This window comes from Loxodonta africana, chromosome 12, assembly GCF_030014295.1.
Source record: "Loxodonta africana isolate mLoxAfr1 chromosome 12, mLoxAfr1.hap2, whole genome shotgun sequence".
NCBI lineage: Eukaryota > Metazoa > Chordata > Mammalia > Proboscidea > Elephantidae > Loxodonta > Loxodonta africana.
In genome coordinates, this window is record NC_087353.1 from 80,045,022 (window position 1) to 80,059,094 (window position 14,073).

The window sequence follows — 14,073 nt, forward strand, 5'->3', positions numbered from 1 at the left end:
ATTCCAGCACAAAGGACAGCTGTGGCTGGGGAATGCCAAGATGGCAAAGTTTAGGAGCTGGGCGTCATCTGGTGTGAAGCAAGGAGCCAGGCCACCAGCTAAGTCTTCCCCAGCCAATTTGACTTCCCCCTTCTTATTGCTCAAGCCCCAAACTTAGAGCTTTCTGGGGGCCATTCCCAAGATTTCCCTCTGACCTGGAAAAACTGGAGCTGCTTGGCTCTGCTCCAAAAGAAAGGGTGGGCCAGCACCTGTTGAGTGGAGGGCCGTGCCTGTGGCTGTGTGCTCAGCATGGCCGCTACCAGGTCCCGGGCAGCCACCTTCTCTGTGGGTTGGAAGAGGAGGAGTAGCTTCAGGCCTGCACAGCCTGGCACCCTTCCCTTCCTCCTCTGCCACCCAGTTTCCCTCACCATGGGCCTCCTCCTCCAGGTGAGCCAGACAGGGAGCCCCTGCAAGGATGTTGCCCTGGCGATAAAGACTCTCTCCAAAGGGGTGGCTGCCGCTGGAAAGCACATAGTAGAACACGCAGCCAGCCGAGAAGATGTCCACCGCGCTGGTCTGGGGGCAGAGAGATGGCAGATAAGAAGCCTGCTTCGAGGAAGCCAGCATGACTCAGTTTTCTCAGGGACTAATATGGTAGCGAGGGGTTTGGCTCAGACCAGGACTCCAGGATGCTTCCTGGGAGGCAGCTCCTTGCTGCTAGATCCCATTCCCTCTGCACCATTGCAAGGGGCCCACAGTTTTCATTCAAACTCTCCGCCCGCCCTGAGCGAGTCCATCCAGGTTTACAGGCTTCATGTCTGCACAGCTGAGGCGGGCAGCACAACTGATTGAAGCCTCCAGGCATGAAGCAGTCGGGCCTGTGGTGATCCAGTTCTGCCAGTGGCAGCTGGCACTTAGCTCCCGGGGGCTCTGCCAGGGAGGCAGAGCTGATCTTTCAAGAGAGTTCAGAAATCCAGATGTTTACGTGGAACTTGCCTAATGTTAAAATATTGGCCACTAATTCAAAAAATAAAACCTGTGGGCTAGATTGGGTCCCTGAGCCTCTAGGTTACCCCCTCTGGCTTTCAACTCTAGGGGTGGGATGGCTTTGCTTAGTGTCTGTCCTGTTACTCTCATCAATGCCCATGACTTCAACTTCCACCCACACACCCATGACTCGCAGATCTATAATCCTGAGGACCCAAACTCAAATGTCTCCTGAAGGCAGATACTATACTCTAAAAACTCATTGCCATCGAGTCGATTGTGACTCATAGCGACCCTATAGAACAGAGTACAACTGCCCCATTGGGTTTCCAGGGAGCGGCTGGTGGATTCGAACCTGCTGACCTTTTAGTTAGCAGCCAAACACTTGGGCCCCTCTGCTATAGATAAGAAGGGCTAAATTATCTCCACTTTACAGATGAAGAACCCAGGGTGGAACAGGGACAGACTCCAAGCCTCGAGTGCTGCACGGTTTGCTGGGAAAGGGCAGGATCCCTAGGGCCATGGCAGGTGTCTGCCAGGCAGGGAGACTCACAGGGCTGTCTGGGGGCGGGAGCTGAAGGAGTTCAGGTGCCATCCAGCCTTCTGTGCCAGGGATGCCCGAGCGGAGACTAAAGCTCCGGCGGCCAGCAGGCAGCTTCTTGCAGAGGCCGAAGTCTGAGAGGACCACCCTGCCTCGGCCCTGGGCATCGGGCCCCGTGATGAGAATGTTCCCTGGCTTCAGGTCTCGGTGCACTGTGGGAGCAGAGAGTGTGCTGGACTGGGGGCAGGAAAGGCAGGGGATGGAGGATGGGGAGAGGGAGGTGGCCATACCTATGTGCAAAGAATGCAGGTGGGCTAGGCCAGACATCAGCTGATGGAGCACCTCCTTGGGCTCTAGGCCCCAGAGGTCCCGGTTGGGGGTTTCCACATACTGAAGAATAGCAAGGGGCAAGCCTCACCATGCAGCTGGGGAACTCCAGGCTGCCCCGCCGCACCTCCCTGAGCTCTGGCCTCACCTCCTGCAACGAGGCCAGGCAGAGCTCCAGGGCGATGTAGTGGAACTGGGGCCCCCGCTCCGTACAGAAGTACCGGAGCACGTTGGGGTGCCTGTCGGACTCCTGCAGCAGCTGCACTTCCCGCCGAACGAGGCTGAAGCATTCACGAAGGAGCCGTTTGACAGCCACTGCCCGCCCCTCAAACTGTCCCCTAGGAGGGGGGTGAGCAGGAAAAAGTGAGGAACTGGTGAGTGAAGTACCAACTTGTTCCCCTCTCGGGGGTCCTTGGAGAAAATGTCTCCCCAAGGTTGTTAGTGCCATGCCTCTCTCCAGCCTGGCTCCTGGATACCACTCACCGGAACACGAAAGTCCCACCTGCCCCACGGCCCAGCACGTCCTTGGGATTGAAGGAAATCTTTCCCACCACAGTAAGCTGGTCAGCTAGGGGGAGAGAGGAGGGTGGGGTCTCAGGGAACCATGCCCTGGTGGCATCTGCATGCTGGCCACATGGCCACTTCTTCCTTGCCCACCATCTGCCCCTTCTTCCCCCATCCATGCCTCTGTCCAGTGCAGACCCACCCCCTGCCATCTCGACCTTTTTCCTGACATTCACCCTAAAATCCCCAGCCTGGTGCAGTGGTGCCAAGCTGCCTAAGCCCAATGCCTGGTGCTGCTGTCTACTCTGTGTGACCTTGGGCAAGTGACTTAATCCTTCTGCCTTTGCTTTCCTCATCTGTAAAGCCGGGGTAATGTCAATGCTCTCTCCCAGTAGTGTTGTGAGGCTTAAATGAGTATATAGAAAGAAGGATGAATGGTGACATTTGCTATATTACCCCTTATCCTTCTCTCAGCATCTTCTGGCTGGCTCTCTTTCCTTCCTCTGTCACTCTCCTCACCTCCACCAGTTATAACTGAGTCCTTCTAATTGAAATTGAAAGAAGCCCCGGTGGCATAGTGGTTAAGCACTCGGCTGCTAACCGAAAGGTTGGCAGTTTGAACCCACCACCGCTCAATGGGAGAAAGATGTGGCCGTCAGCTTCCCTAAAGATTTGCAGCCTTGGAAACTCTACCGGACAGTTCTGCTCTGTCCTAACGGGCCGCTATGAGTCAGAATCAACTCAACAGCAAAGGATTTGGTTTAGTTTTTAATTGAGGTTGAAAGGTCTTCAGGTGGTGCAAATAGTTTGCACTCAACTACTAATCGAAAGGTTGGCAGTTCAAACCCATGCGGTGGGGCTGTGGTGATCTGCTTCTGTAAAGCTTATAGCCAAGAAAACCCTATGGAGCTTGGTTCCCTTCTGTACCGAATAAAGTCACCATGAGTCAAAATTGACTCAACAGCAATGGCTTTTTAAAATTGAAGTTGAATCTGCTTCATGTAAGAAGGTGAGTTGGCAGCTGGAAATGTGGTGAAAATGGGTGTGGTCCTGGACACACTCCAGGAGACCGTCCTGAACGGGAAGGGGCAGCAGCGGGCGTCCGAATGCCAAGTTGCCTCAAAGTTAGTTCTGGGGTATCAGAGAACCCTCTGGAAGGCCTTGGCTTCCCGTTAGGGTGTGTGAGAGTCCTAAATTTTGGAGGTGCTTGATGGTGAAGACTGCTAGCCCAGACTTAAGATCAATAACTTACTGCTTTTGTTAACCTGTAACATTTAAAGGAGACTTAATCTCGTATCTAAGGAAATGTTTTTTTTCGTAACCAAGCTATGGAAGCCACTCCAAAGAACCACATTATACAATTAAACTAAGCAGAAAAGAACGCCCTGTGATTGCTTTGTAACCCCCCCCCCCAGCCCCCTTACGGTCACCAAGTGGTAACTAATCAACAAAGACTCTTTAAACCAATCACTGCAAACCCCCCACTTTTCTTAGCCCGCCTTTGACTTTTACAAATCCCTAGTCAGCCAGTCAGAATAGTACGTGCTCAGTTCTTGGTTTAACTGTATAAGTATTGCCTGGATGTTTATTACTCCTCGGAATATATAGTTTCACTTTGTGGGCACTGCATATCCCCAGTTTAAACTGTCTTTTAACAGAGCACGGTTATTGCTCTGACGGATGGGGTTGGCTCAGGTGGGCAGCAGCCTGGAGGCTTTCATGGTTTCTGCTTTTCCCTTTGGGTAGTCTGTGAGAGACCCCTCACTCTGACCTGGGTGCATTTGGACAGGCTGTGCCCTGCTCGGCTCCAAGGGGCACCATTCATGTAGCTGCACATGTATGGCACCCCTAGAGCTGCGCAATGCGGTGACCCGGAGAAGACCCCACTTAGGGACAGCTTCTGGCTGCAATCTCTACAATCAGCTTTAGGGAAATCAAATGGAATCAGGGTTAGGGACCAGTGAGAAAAGAATCAAACTGTACCTCAGCATTGCTCTGGATAAACGTTTGCAGGCAGGCAGTGATCTAAATTAGGGTAAAGTCAACTCTAAACAGTGGGTGGGATGGTTCAGGGCCTTGCCAGAAGCATAGCACCCAAGGGTAAGAGTGGGCCTCGCTGTCTCTCTGGTAGCTCAGAAAGTAGGGATGGAGTTGCTGAGGCCCATGTGAACAAGACCTGCTCATCTGACTCCAGGTGAAGGTCACAGGTCCGTCCAGATGAACTTCATCACTTCTCCCTCTGAGCCATTTTGGCCTGTCTTTTGTACCACCCTCTTCTGCCAGGTTTCTCACTTTTTACACATCTGCCTTCCCTGCTTTTGGCGCCCTCTGCATGGGGTAGATAACCCTAAGTGCTTGCTAAGTGTAACGGTTAATTTTATGTGTCAACTTGGCTAGGCTATGGTTCCCAGTTGTTTGGGCAAACACTAGTCTAGTTGTTGTCATGGGGTAATTACACGTGATCAAATGAGACTTGGGGAGAGCAGATTACCTTCCATGTAATGTAACGTAACATAACATAACGTGTTACGTTACATAATGTAATGAGCTTCCATAATGTAATGTGATATAATCAACTTCCCTAATGTAATTTAAGGTAATGTGATCAATCAGTTGAGGTCATACCAGTGTAGGATGGATCCTAAACTTAATTATGTCTGAGTTATAAAAAGACCAGAATAGTCAGAGACTGTACGTGAGGATTGTCTACAAGCCAAGAACACCCAGGAACACCCAGGGCTACCAACAAGGAAGGAATCAACATTGCCAAGATGCTGATTTGGACGTTAGCCTCCAGAACTGTGAGAAAATAACTGTCTGTTCTTTAAAGCTGCCCACTTTTGGTATTTATGTTCCAACAGGATGAGGGAATTAAGGCACTGAGTTAGATAGATGTTCAGAAGGCCAGACTTACAGCAAGGAAGGTCTTGAATGCAGAAAAAAAAAAAAGCTGGGGGAAGCTGTCTGTCCTCACCGATACTTGCCATCACTTTGCTCAGCCTTCTGCATCATTATTGTGGAGAAGCAGCTAATGTAAGGTGGGGGTTGAAAGTAATCAAAAGTTGTCATGAGAAAGGGAAATAGAATTACCTCTGAAAATCCTGAGAACACATAATGCATTCTGCTGCTTCTTTAAAGAGGCTAAACCCGTTGCCGTCGATTCTGACTCTCAGCAAGCCTATAGGACAGAGTAGGACTGCCCCATAGGGTTTGCAAAGCTATAATTCTTTACAGAAGCAGACTGCCCCATCTTTCTCCTGCAAAGCGGCTGGTTGGTTCGAACCACCAACGTTTTGGTTAACAGCCGAGTGCTTTACCCACTGTACCACCAGGCTCCTTTTATACGGCCTGGGAAACCATTAAAGTCAGTCACATTGTCTCCAAAATCTGCTGCTGTCGAGTCAATTCCGACTCTTAGTGATCCTATAGGACAGAGTAGAACTGCACCATAGGGTTTCCAAGGCTGTAATCTTTATAGGAGCAGACTGCCACATCTTTCTCCCATGAAGCAGCAGGTAGGTTCAAGCCACTGACCCTTCCCGTAACAGCCGAACCCTTAACCACCATGCCACCAGGGCTCCTTTATTTCCATAGGTGTTCGCCAATGTGCACGAAGAGGCACCACCCACAGAGGTTAAGAGCACAGAGCTAGAGCCAGCTTCCCTGGGTTTGGATCCTGGAACTGCCAGGCTTTGTGAGCCAGGGTGGGGGGCGGGGGGCTTGGCATTAAACCTTTCTGCCTCCATTTCCTCTTCTGTAAAATTGGTATTAAAATTGTATCCACCTCAAAGGAATGTTGTGAATATCATAGGAATTAGTACATGCAAAGCACGGCCAGTACATAGTAAGTGCTATATAAATGTCAGCCCCACTTTAGGCTTGACTGTGTCCATCCGCTAGTTAATATCTGATGCAGTTGGCAGTCCTGAAGGATGCCCAAGCAAGCACATGTAGATTAATTTGCATAAATTCAATGAGAATAGCATGTGACTCCACTGTAGTTTTGGGGAACAGTAAAAGGTCCATGAGGAAGAACCCCCTCCCCTGCCCAGACAGGAGGACCAGGATTCCCAAGGGCTGGGTTCTTGATCTGGGCCGATGTTGTAAGAATAGGTTAGGAGTTGAGACTGGAGGAGTCCCCAAGGTTATTGCCCTGAGAGACTCTTCAAACCTTGAACCGAAACTAACCCCTGAAGTCACCTTGTAGCTAAATAACAAATTGACTCAAAAAATAATGAAGATCACCCATAACTACTGTGCTCCTATAAAAAATCACCTATATGAGACCAAACGGTCAACACTTACTTTAAGACAAAGATGAGAATGTAAGGGGGTAGGGAAACTAGATTAATGGAAAAACTAGATTAATGGAACCAGAATGGAAATAATGAGAATGTTCATGCATTGTGAAGAATGTAAGCAATGTCAGTGAACAACTTGTGTAGAAATTGTTGAATGGGAACCTAACTGCTGTGTAAACCTTCACTGGAAACACAATAAAATATTATTTAAAAAGAAAAAAAAGAATAGGTTAGGGGCGGCCACAAGGTGCTGGTGCTGGAAGGTTCTTTGAAGAGCAGTTCTTAACCACTTCTGCCAGCACCCACATTCACTTATTTGATTCTGCCAGGGCTAAACCAGGATTTTAATACACAGGACTGCAAATAATTGTACTTCAAATGGGCAAGTCCCAGCTGTTAATTGTAACTCTGCCTTTCCCTCGAACCTGCTCGTCATGTATTTATTCCACATGTATTTATTGAGTTGGGAAGTGCCATTTTAGAACCTCCAGTATCCAACATCAGTCGTTGATTCAGCAGATGTTCACTGAACCCAGCTCTGTGCCAAGGGACTGAGCAGGGTGCTGAGAATAAGGCAGTAAGCAGGAAAGGCCCAGCACTGCAGTTTAGACAGGGCAGCTGTTCTCCAGTTTGCCACAGTCCCTACCACTTTCCATTGTCTCTCCCACATGGCTGCTTCGCTCATTTATTTTACCCGCTTGGCCTCTCCATAAGCCTGCATTTGCAAGCTCACTTTCAGTTTCCAGAATGTGTATCCTGCTTTCTCTCATCTCTGAACTTTGGCGTGTGCTCTTTCTGCCACCTGGTATGCTTCTTTCCCGCTCCTCCCTGTTCAGTTGGGCAATTCCTTCTTATCCTTTGGGTTTCAGCTTAGACATCACTTTTAAGACACTTCCTATCTCCCCAGATCTGGTCACATGCCCCTCCTCTGTGTTCCCTTCACTCCCTATTTGACCATTACAGCACTGATCACATCATAATAATTGCCTATTTTCTAGTCTTCCTGCTAGCAGTAAGGTGTTGCCTAGAAGGCATGAGAAGCGCCAAAGTCATGGAAACCCTGGTGGCATAGTGGTTAAGAGCTACAACTGCTAACAAAAAGTTTAGCAGTTCGAATCCATTCTATAGGGTAGCTCTACTATGTCCTTAGGGTCGCTATGAGTCAGAATCAACTCGATGGCAATGGGTTTGGTTTCTTTTTTTTTTGGTAAACAGAGAGAGTGAAAGAAATAGAAAGATTTTCTTTAGATTACAGAGGAAATCCAGTATTGTGGAGAGATTATTACCAGCTGAATGTAGAAGCAAAGATTCCAGGTTCTCCCTGGGTGTTTTATTTTCCTGGACTCTTGTTGTAACACATAGATATCTCTCTGCTTCCTTTCTTATAGTGGGTAAGTAATTTTTGGTGTTTTATGTAACCAGGTGTCCTGGCTAGGCCAGAGCTGGGATTTAAAGTCCTCTTTTCTCCTCCTCTATTACCTCCCCAGAGGATTATTCCTATCCACTGACTTAGATGGGAATTGAGGTGACTTCTGGGGAAGGAATTCAAAACATGTCATTGACTGGAGTCTAGTGAACTACGAGAGTGAGAGGCAACGGAAGGAAAAAAGCAAGGAGGGGCTATAGACTCCTTTGACAAGAACCACCTGGGAAAAGCTGGGGCTGGGTCATCTGGGCAAAGACAAGCCAAACTCAGTCCAGAGTCAAAAGGTCCAAGAAGATGAGCACTTCAGGGTGCAGTGGGGTAGCTATTACTTAGGTTCATTCTCAGCCAGTAAAATGACAAGAGCTACAATGCCTCGGGGCTCAGGCAATTTTGCTGTGAGGCCCACTAAAAGAGCTGACCACAACTGGAAACGGAACAACCAGGATGCAATTAAAGCGAATGTTGATACTTTGTGAAAAATATAACTAAATGTTGTTGGACAATGTGTATAGAAATTGTCAAACGGGAACCTAATTTGCTGCGTAAACTTTCGCTGAAAATACAATAAAGTACTATTTAAAAAAAAGAAGAACTGACACCAGAGGAATGGGAGCTATTTCTTTTTCAGCAGAAGAAAGGTGAAAACTGGTGGTTGGGAGCAGCCCTGGAGCATCCAGCCAAGTGTGGGTAGAACTGCAGCCTGAGTTAAGGCCACAGCAGGACAGCTCCAAAGCACAAGGTAGTGGTCTGAGCAGTGACCAAGGGGACCCAGAAGCAAAGAGGAGCAGCCCAGCCCAGAGCTGAAGAAGTTGGAGAAGTAGCCTGCGTGTGAAAGACCCCCTGGAGCATCTGACAGGTACCAGAGAAATCTCAAAAGGGCTTGCTTATAGGATTAAATTTAGAAAATATGAGAGAAATGTTTAAGAAAAACTCAAAACAGGGGAAGTAGTACCAAGTTGTACCAAGGTAATTTACCATTATTGTTACCAAATATGATATTATTTTAACACAATATTAATTAACATTAAATTAATTAATTAACATTGCCTAGGTATGATTTAATAATAATAATAATAATAATGGCAACCTATCACAATGAGGTGATGTAATGAGGTAGATGTTATTGTCATTCCTGTTTGACAGATGAGAAAACAGAAGCTCAGAGGAGTTCAGCAACTTGTCAAAATTAACAGATAACAGAATTAAGATTTAAATCCAAAATTCTATCTGCATTCAGAGTCTTTGAAAATAACAGTAATAAACAATGATTGCAGACACTTCTAGAGTGCTCAGTTACGTACCAGGCACTATTTAAAACACTCCCTATCAACTCATTTAGGCTTAACCACCACCTCTCTATATTGTCGTTAGCTGCCCTTGAGGCGGTCCTGGACTCATGGTGGCCCCACGCACAATGGAATAAAACACTGCCTGGCCAGACCACTGTGCTCTGTAGGATTTTCACTGGCTGATTTCAGGAAGCAAATCAGCAGGTCTTTCTTCCTAGTCCCTCTTAGTCTGGAATCTCTGCTGAAACCTGTTCAGCATCATAGCAACACACAAACTTCAACCGACAGATGCGTGGTGGCTGTATATGAGGTGTATTGGTTGGGAATAGAACCCAGGTCTCCTGAATGAAAGGCCAGAATCCTACCACTGAACCACCAATGCCTCACCACTACAGTGACTTCTCAGAAACTGACTTTAAAGCTAAACCTGTCCTCTCTTTTTTCTGTCCCTGACTCTGCTGTTTCTCGTTCACCTAAGCTCACCTTCTGGGTCCTTGAATGGTTCAGCTTGCTCTGAGGGGCTTTGAAGTCTCTTCTGGCCCTGTGGGGTGGTCCCTGAGGGCTGGGACTGAGCATCCTGTGGGATGTGAGAAGGACCTGCAGGTGCCAGGGGTGCCTGCTGCTGCTTCTCCACCAGCTGTTGCTGCTCCACCAGCTGCTGCTGCTGAGACAGGAAGGCCTAAAAGGGCTCAGCCCTGGCCAGGCCCTGCATGATGGGCCCAGCAGCTTTGCCTGAGATAGCCTCACAGTGGAGGGTGGACACACAGAGCACAGTGGCAGGGCCTCAGGGAGCTGCTGGGAGGGCAGGCCACACAGTCAAAGCAGGGAGAGGGAGAAGGGTGCCAAGTGGTCTCAGAAAGGAGGAGCTGAGGTGGGGCCTACAAAGGCCCAAAGGGGGACCGAGGTCAGGAGCAATGGCCTTACCTGTCTCATCAGGAAGAGAATCCACCCTCCCAGGAGGACGGCAGTGAGGCTGGCTGCCAATAGGTCTTGGGTACCCAGACGTGGATACAGGTCTGGGGTTTTCTCTTCAGGATGCAGGTTCCAAAGTTCTTCCCGGCTCAGGCTCAGGAGCTGAGGACAAAGGGGCTTTCAGTCTTAGCACTCCACACTGTGGGGCCCTTAGCCCCTCTTCGTTACCCATACAGAGCCTGGCTTAGCTGAAGGGGTGGATGGTGGGGAATCGGGCGCTTTCCGTAGTGCTGAAACATCATGGTGCCCAGGAGTGTAGGTTTGCAGACCCAACTGATGACTGGCATCTCCTGGGATGCCAGTCCTAAAAAACATAGATTCCCAGACTCCACCTACAGAGATTCCAAATTCTGTGGTGGCTGGACTGGGCTCCCAGGTGATTCAGGTGATCCGGATGAGCAATTAGACTTAAGAATTACTGCTCCAGGTCCAGCTCCCTCCTAACTATGAACTGCTAGTGATTCTTGTCCAACTCTCTCCCAGGAGAACATGCTTTTATAGATTTTCTACACTTTCATTTCTCCCTTGACGAACATTTTTGCAATTTTTACACCACAGAGGCAATAAAGTTGTGACCTATGCTTCATAATTTAGACAGCTAAAAAAGTGTCTTTTTTGACACTTTGGACATGTTTCTGACAACAATAAAATGTTTTTCTTCTGGGAAATTGGATGGAGTCCAGTGAACCACCTCCAAGTTTTATGTCTAGCAGCCTGAGAAAAAGGTCCAAGGGTTTCCCACCCACCTTCTGGATTCTCCCCCCTCCATGCCTTCTACCCTTATAGCACTGACCTCCAAGAAAAGGGCTGGGGCCTGTGTGCTCTCTGGGAGCCTGGTCTCAGCAGTCCCACTCCCTGGGGTGGGATGGACCCTCAGCATGGTGGTGTGCAACACTGGGGGTGGCTCATGGTGTCCTAAGGGGTAGGGCAAAGAGCAGCAGGATTCAGGTGACCTCAGCCTCCCAGCCCAAAAGCTGGGACCATGGTCCTTTATTTTCATCTACTCTACATTTGAGCTGGGGGACCTCACCAATGAGCAGCCACTGACTAGGGAGGGCCACGCTCCCTGAGGGGTATCTGACAGCAGTGCTGGGTGAGCCCTTTCGCTCTCCTGAGACTTGGAGTGTCACCTCATCTGTGGTGGGGCCATCGGCAGGGGCCAGGGTCAGTCCACGAGGCTATGGCAGATGGAGAGCCATTAGCGGAGGAGGCTCTTCTCTGATCCACCCTATTTTTCCATCCCACTCAGAGGCCCCTTCTTACCACTAGGGCCACCCCTGTGTGGACCAGTGCTTTAGAGACATAAAAGCCGGCTTCATCCTTCCCTACATACAGTGTCATCCTGGGTGGGGGACAAGAAAAGGGGAGAAGGGTGAGTGGTTGTGCTGGGTAGACTCAGTTACCACTGTATCCATGTACAACTGTAGTCCCCTCCCAAAGTGACTCTGGACTTGGCCGTGTGACTTACTTTGGCCAATGAGATAGGTTCATTGGAACCCTGAGAACACCATGCAAGGAAGCCCAGGCTAGCTTTTTGGAGCATGACAGATCTTATGAAGTAGAGATGAGTTTTTCTATCTGATGCCCCTGGGTCAAACAATCCATCAAATATGAGATAGGTAAATGAGGCCATTCTAAACCATCCAGCCCTAGCCAAGCTGCCAGCTGACTGCAGATATTACCTAAGCCTGCCCAGATCAGAAAAACCACCCAGCTGACCCACAAACTCTTGGAAATGAACAGTATTCATTGTTTTAAGCTCTAAGTATTGGGGTGGTTTGTTACTCAGCAAAACCTAACTGATACAAGCTCCATGATCATGATTTCTAAATCTGTCTAGCCCAGACCTCTTTCCAAAGCTCAGTTTTCTAAATCTGAACTCGTCACCTCATTCCTTCCTTCTTCTCCCCCTCCTTCTCTAGTGCTTCCTGCCTCTGAACATAACAGAGCCTCTGTGCTTCTGAGCATCACCCTGACTGCTTGCTCACAATACCAAACTCTCCAGCCACCAAATTCTTACGAGTTTTTCCTCTTAATATCTCTTACCCTCCACTTACCTCCATCTCTAGTGTTTCCACCCTAATCCAAGGTATCTTTATTTCGGCCTGAACTAATGCAGTATCCTACGAAGTGTCTTGCTATTTCCTCCTCTGGCCACTCTAAGCTATTCTTCACACTGTAGCCAGAGTGTTTTTTCTAAAATAAAAATGTGATCAAATTACTTCCTTGCTTAAAACCCTCCAGTGGCTCCTATTTAGCCTTGGGAAAAAAATGTCCAAACACTCTAATATGATTCTTCAAGGTCCCTGATTAATTTATGGCCTCAGGCCTTATTCCCTGCTCAGATCTATGCTCCAGGCTTATTGAATTTCTTTGGGTTCCCTAGATGCCATTCTCTCTCTCTCTTATTCATATTCATTCTTAGGTTTCAACTTAGATGTCTCTACCTCCAGGAAGCTTCCCATGACTGCATCCTGTACCCAGTCTGGATTTAGGAACCCTTCCGATACATTCCCACGGTATCCTGTAATTCTCTTATCTCATACTTCATCACACTCACTAGACTCTGGGAGTCCTGTAGGAGGGAAAATGGCTGTATTATTTACTGTTGTGCTCCCAGAGCCTAGCTAGTGACTGGCCCATAGTAAGTGCTCAATTAATATTTGTGGAACAGACTGAATGAAAGGGCAAATGCTGATTTTCCCATGTCTCCTGGTTCCCCAAGATGGAGACGATTAAGTATTATATACTGTAGGGAAGGGTGATATTTAAAGTATTTAATAACCAAAAAGGCACAAAAGAAAAAAAAAAAACAAAAAAACCCCATTGCCACCTTGTTGATTCCAACTCATAGTGATCCTATAGGATAGAGTAGAACTGCCCTAAAGGGTTTCCAAGGAGCAGCTGGTGGGTTCAAACTGCTGACCTTTTGGTTAGCAGCCTGAGCTCTTAACCACTGTGCCACCAGGACTCCAAGAAGGCACAAGCACCTATCAATCAGAACAGGTACCAGCCGTTGCACTGAAGTAGAAACCTGGGGGCCCCCTCCTGGGCCAGATTTTACTCTCTGTGGACAGCAGGGCTATCCAGGGGGCTCTGAAATACTAGCAGGGGTTCAGGGCATTGATTACTGACTAACTAGTTTGGAGGTACAGTGAAACCTCTGAGAGCCGGAACTCGATGGGGCTGCCTTGTTTTTCTGCATTTCGCAAGTTCTTCACATTTGACAGGGTGCAGTCTTTTCACTTTTCTATTGCTTGTTTTAGTAGAAAATATTTGGGTTTTCCTTCTCTGACAGGTTTATGCCATACATAGTTTCTGGCTTTCAGAGGTGTTACTGTATTTTAATATTTTGACAACTGGTTCAGGTGTTCAGGTGCATCATGGGCTGAATATCACCCCAGGCTGCAACACTTCCAGGCATGGGCACCTACAGCAGCTGGGTGTCCAAGGCAGAGAAGTGGGTGGCCTTGTCCTGGGGGCCTGAGGCAGGCAGCCGGATGTGGCCCCAGCGGAGAGCAAGGAAGTGCAGGGTGTCCCGGGCCAGGGTGAGATGGGGCAGCTGGCGCAGGCCGTCCTGGTGCCAGGTGTAGATGCCTGTCACAGGCACGCCCAGATCCTGTGTCCACAGCACCATCCCACTTCCTGGGTCCACGGTCAGCAGCAGGCCCATCCCACTGGAGGCCAGGTGGCTCATGTCTGCCAAGAAAGATGACTAGGGGGTGGAGTCAGGGGGCTTTGCCTGGG

The 14,073-nt window shown here is 48.6% G+C and overlaps 1 protein-coding gene across 1 annotated transcript in view; it reads right to left on the reverse strand.

The window, feature by feature from the left end:
• Positions 1-14,073, reverse strand: part of ERN2 (endoplasmic reticulum to nucleus signaling 2) — a 53,876-nt gene that overhangs the window by 1,045 nt on the left and 38,758 nt on the right. The window contains 12 exon segments of the mRNA XM_064294801.1: positions 195-322; positions 408-555; positions 1,520-1,719; positions 1,798-1,897; positions 1,983-2,172; positions 2,318-2,402; positions 9,838-10,000; positions 10,279-10,428; positions 11,120-11,241; positions 11,357-11,504; positions 11,590-11,668; positions 13,761-14,025. Coding sequence (XP_064150871.1) covers positions 195-322; positions 408-555; positions 1,520-1,719; positions 1,798-1,897; positions 1,983-2,172; positions 2,318-2,402; positions 9,838-10,000; positions 10,279-10,428; positions 11,120-11,241; positions 11,357-11,504; positions 11,590-11,668; positions 13,761-14,025 — 1,778 coding nt within the window.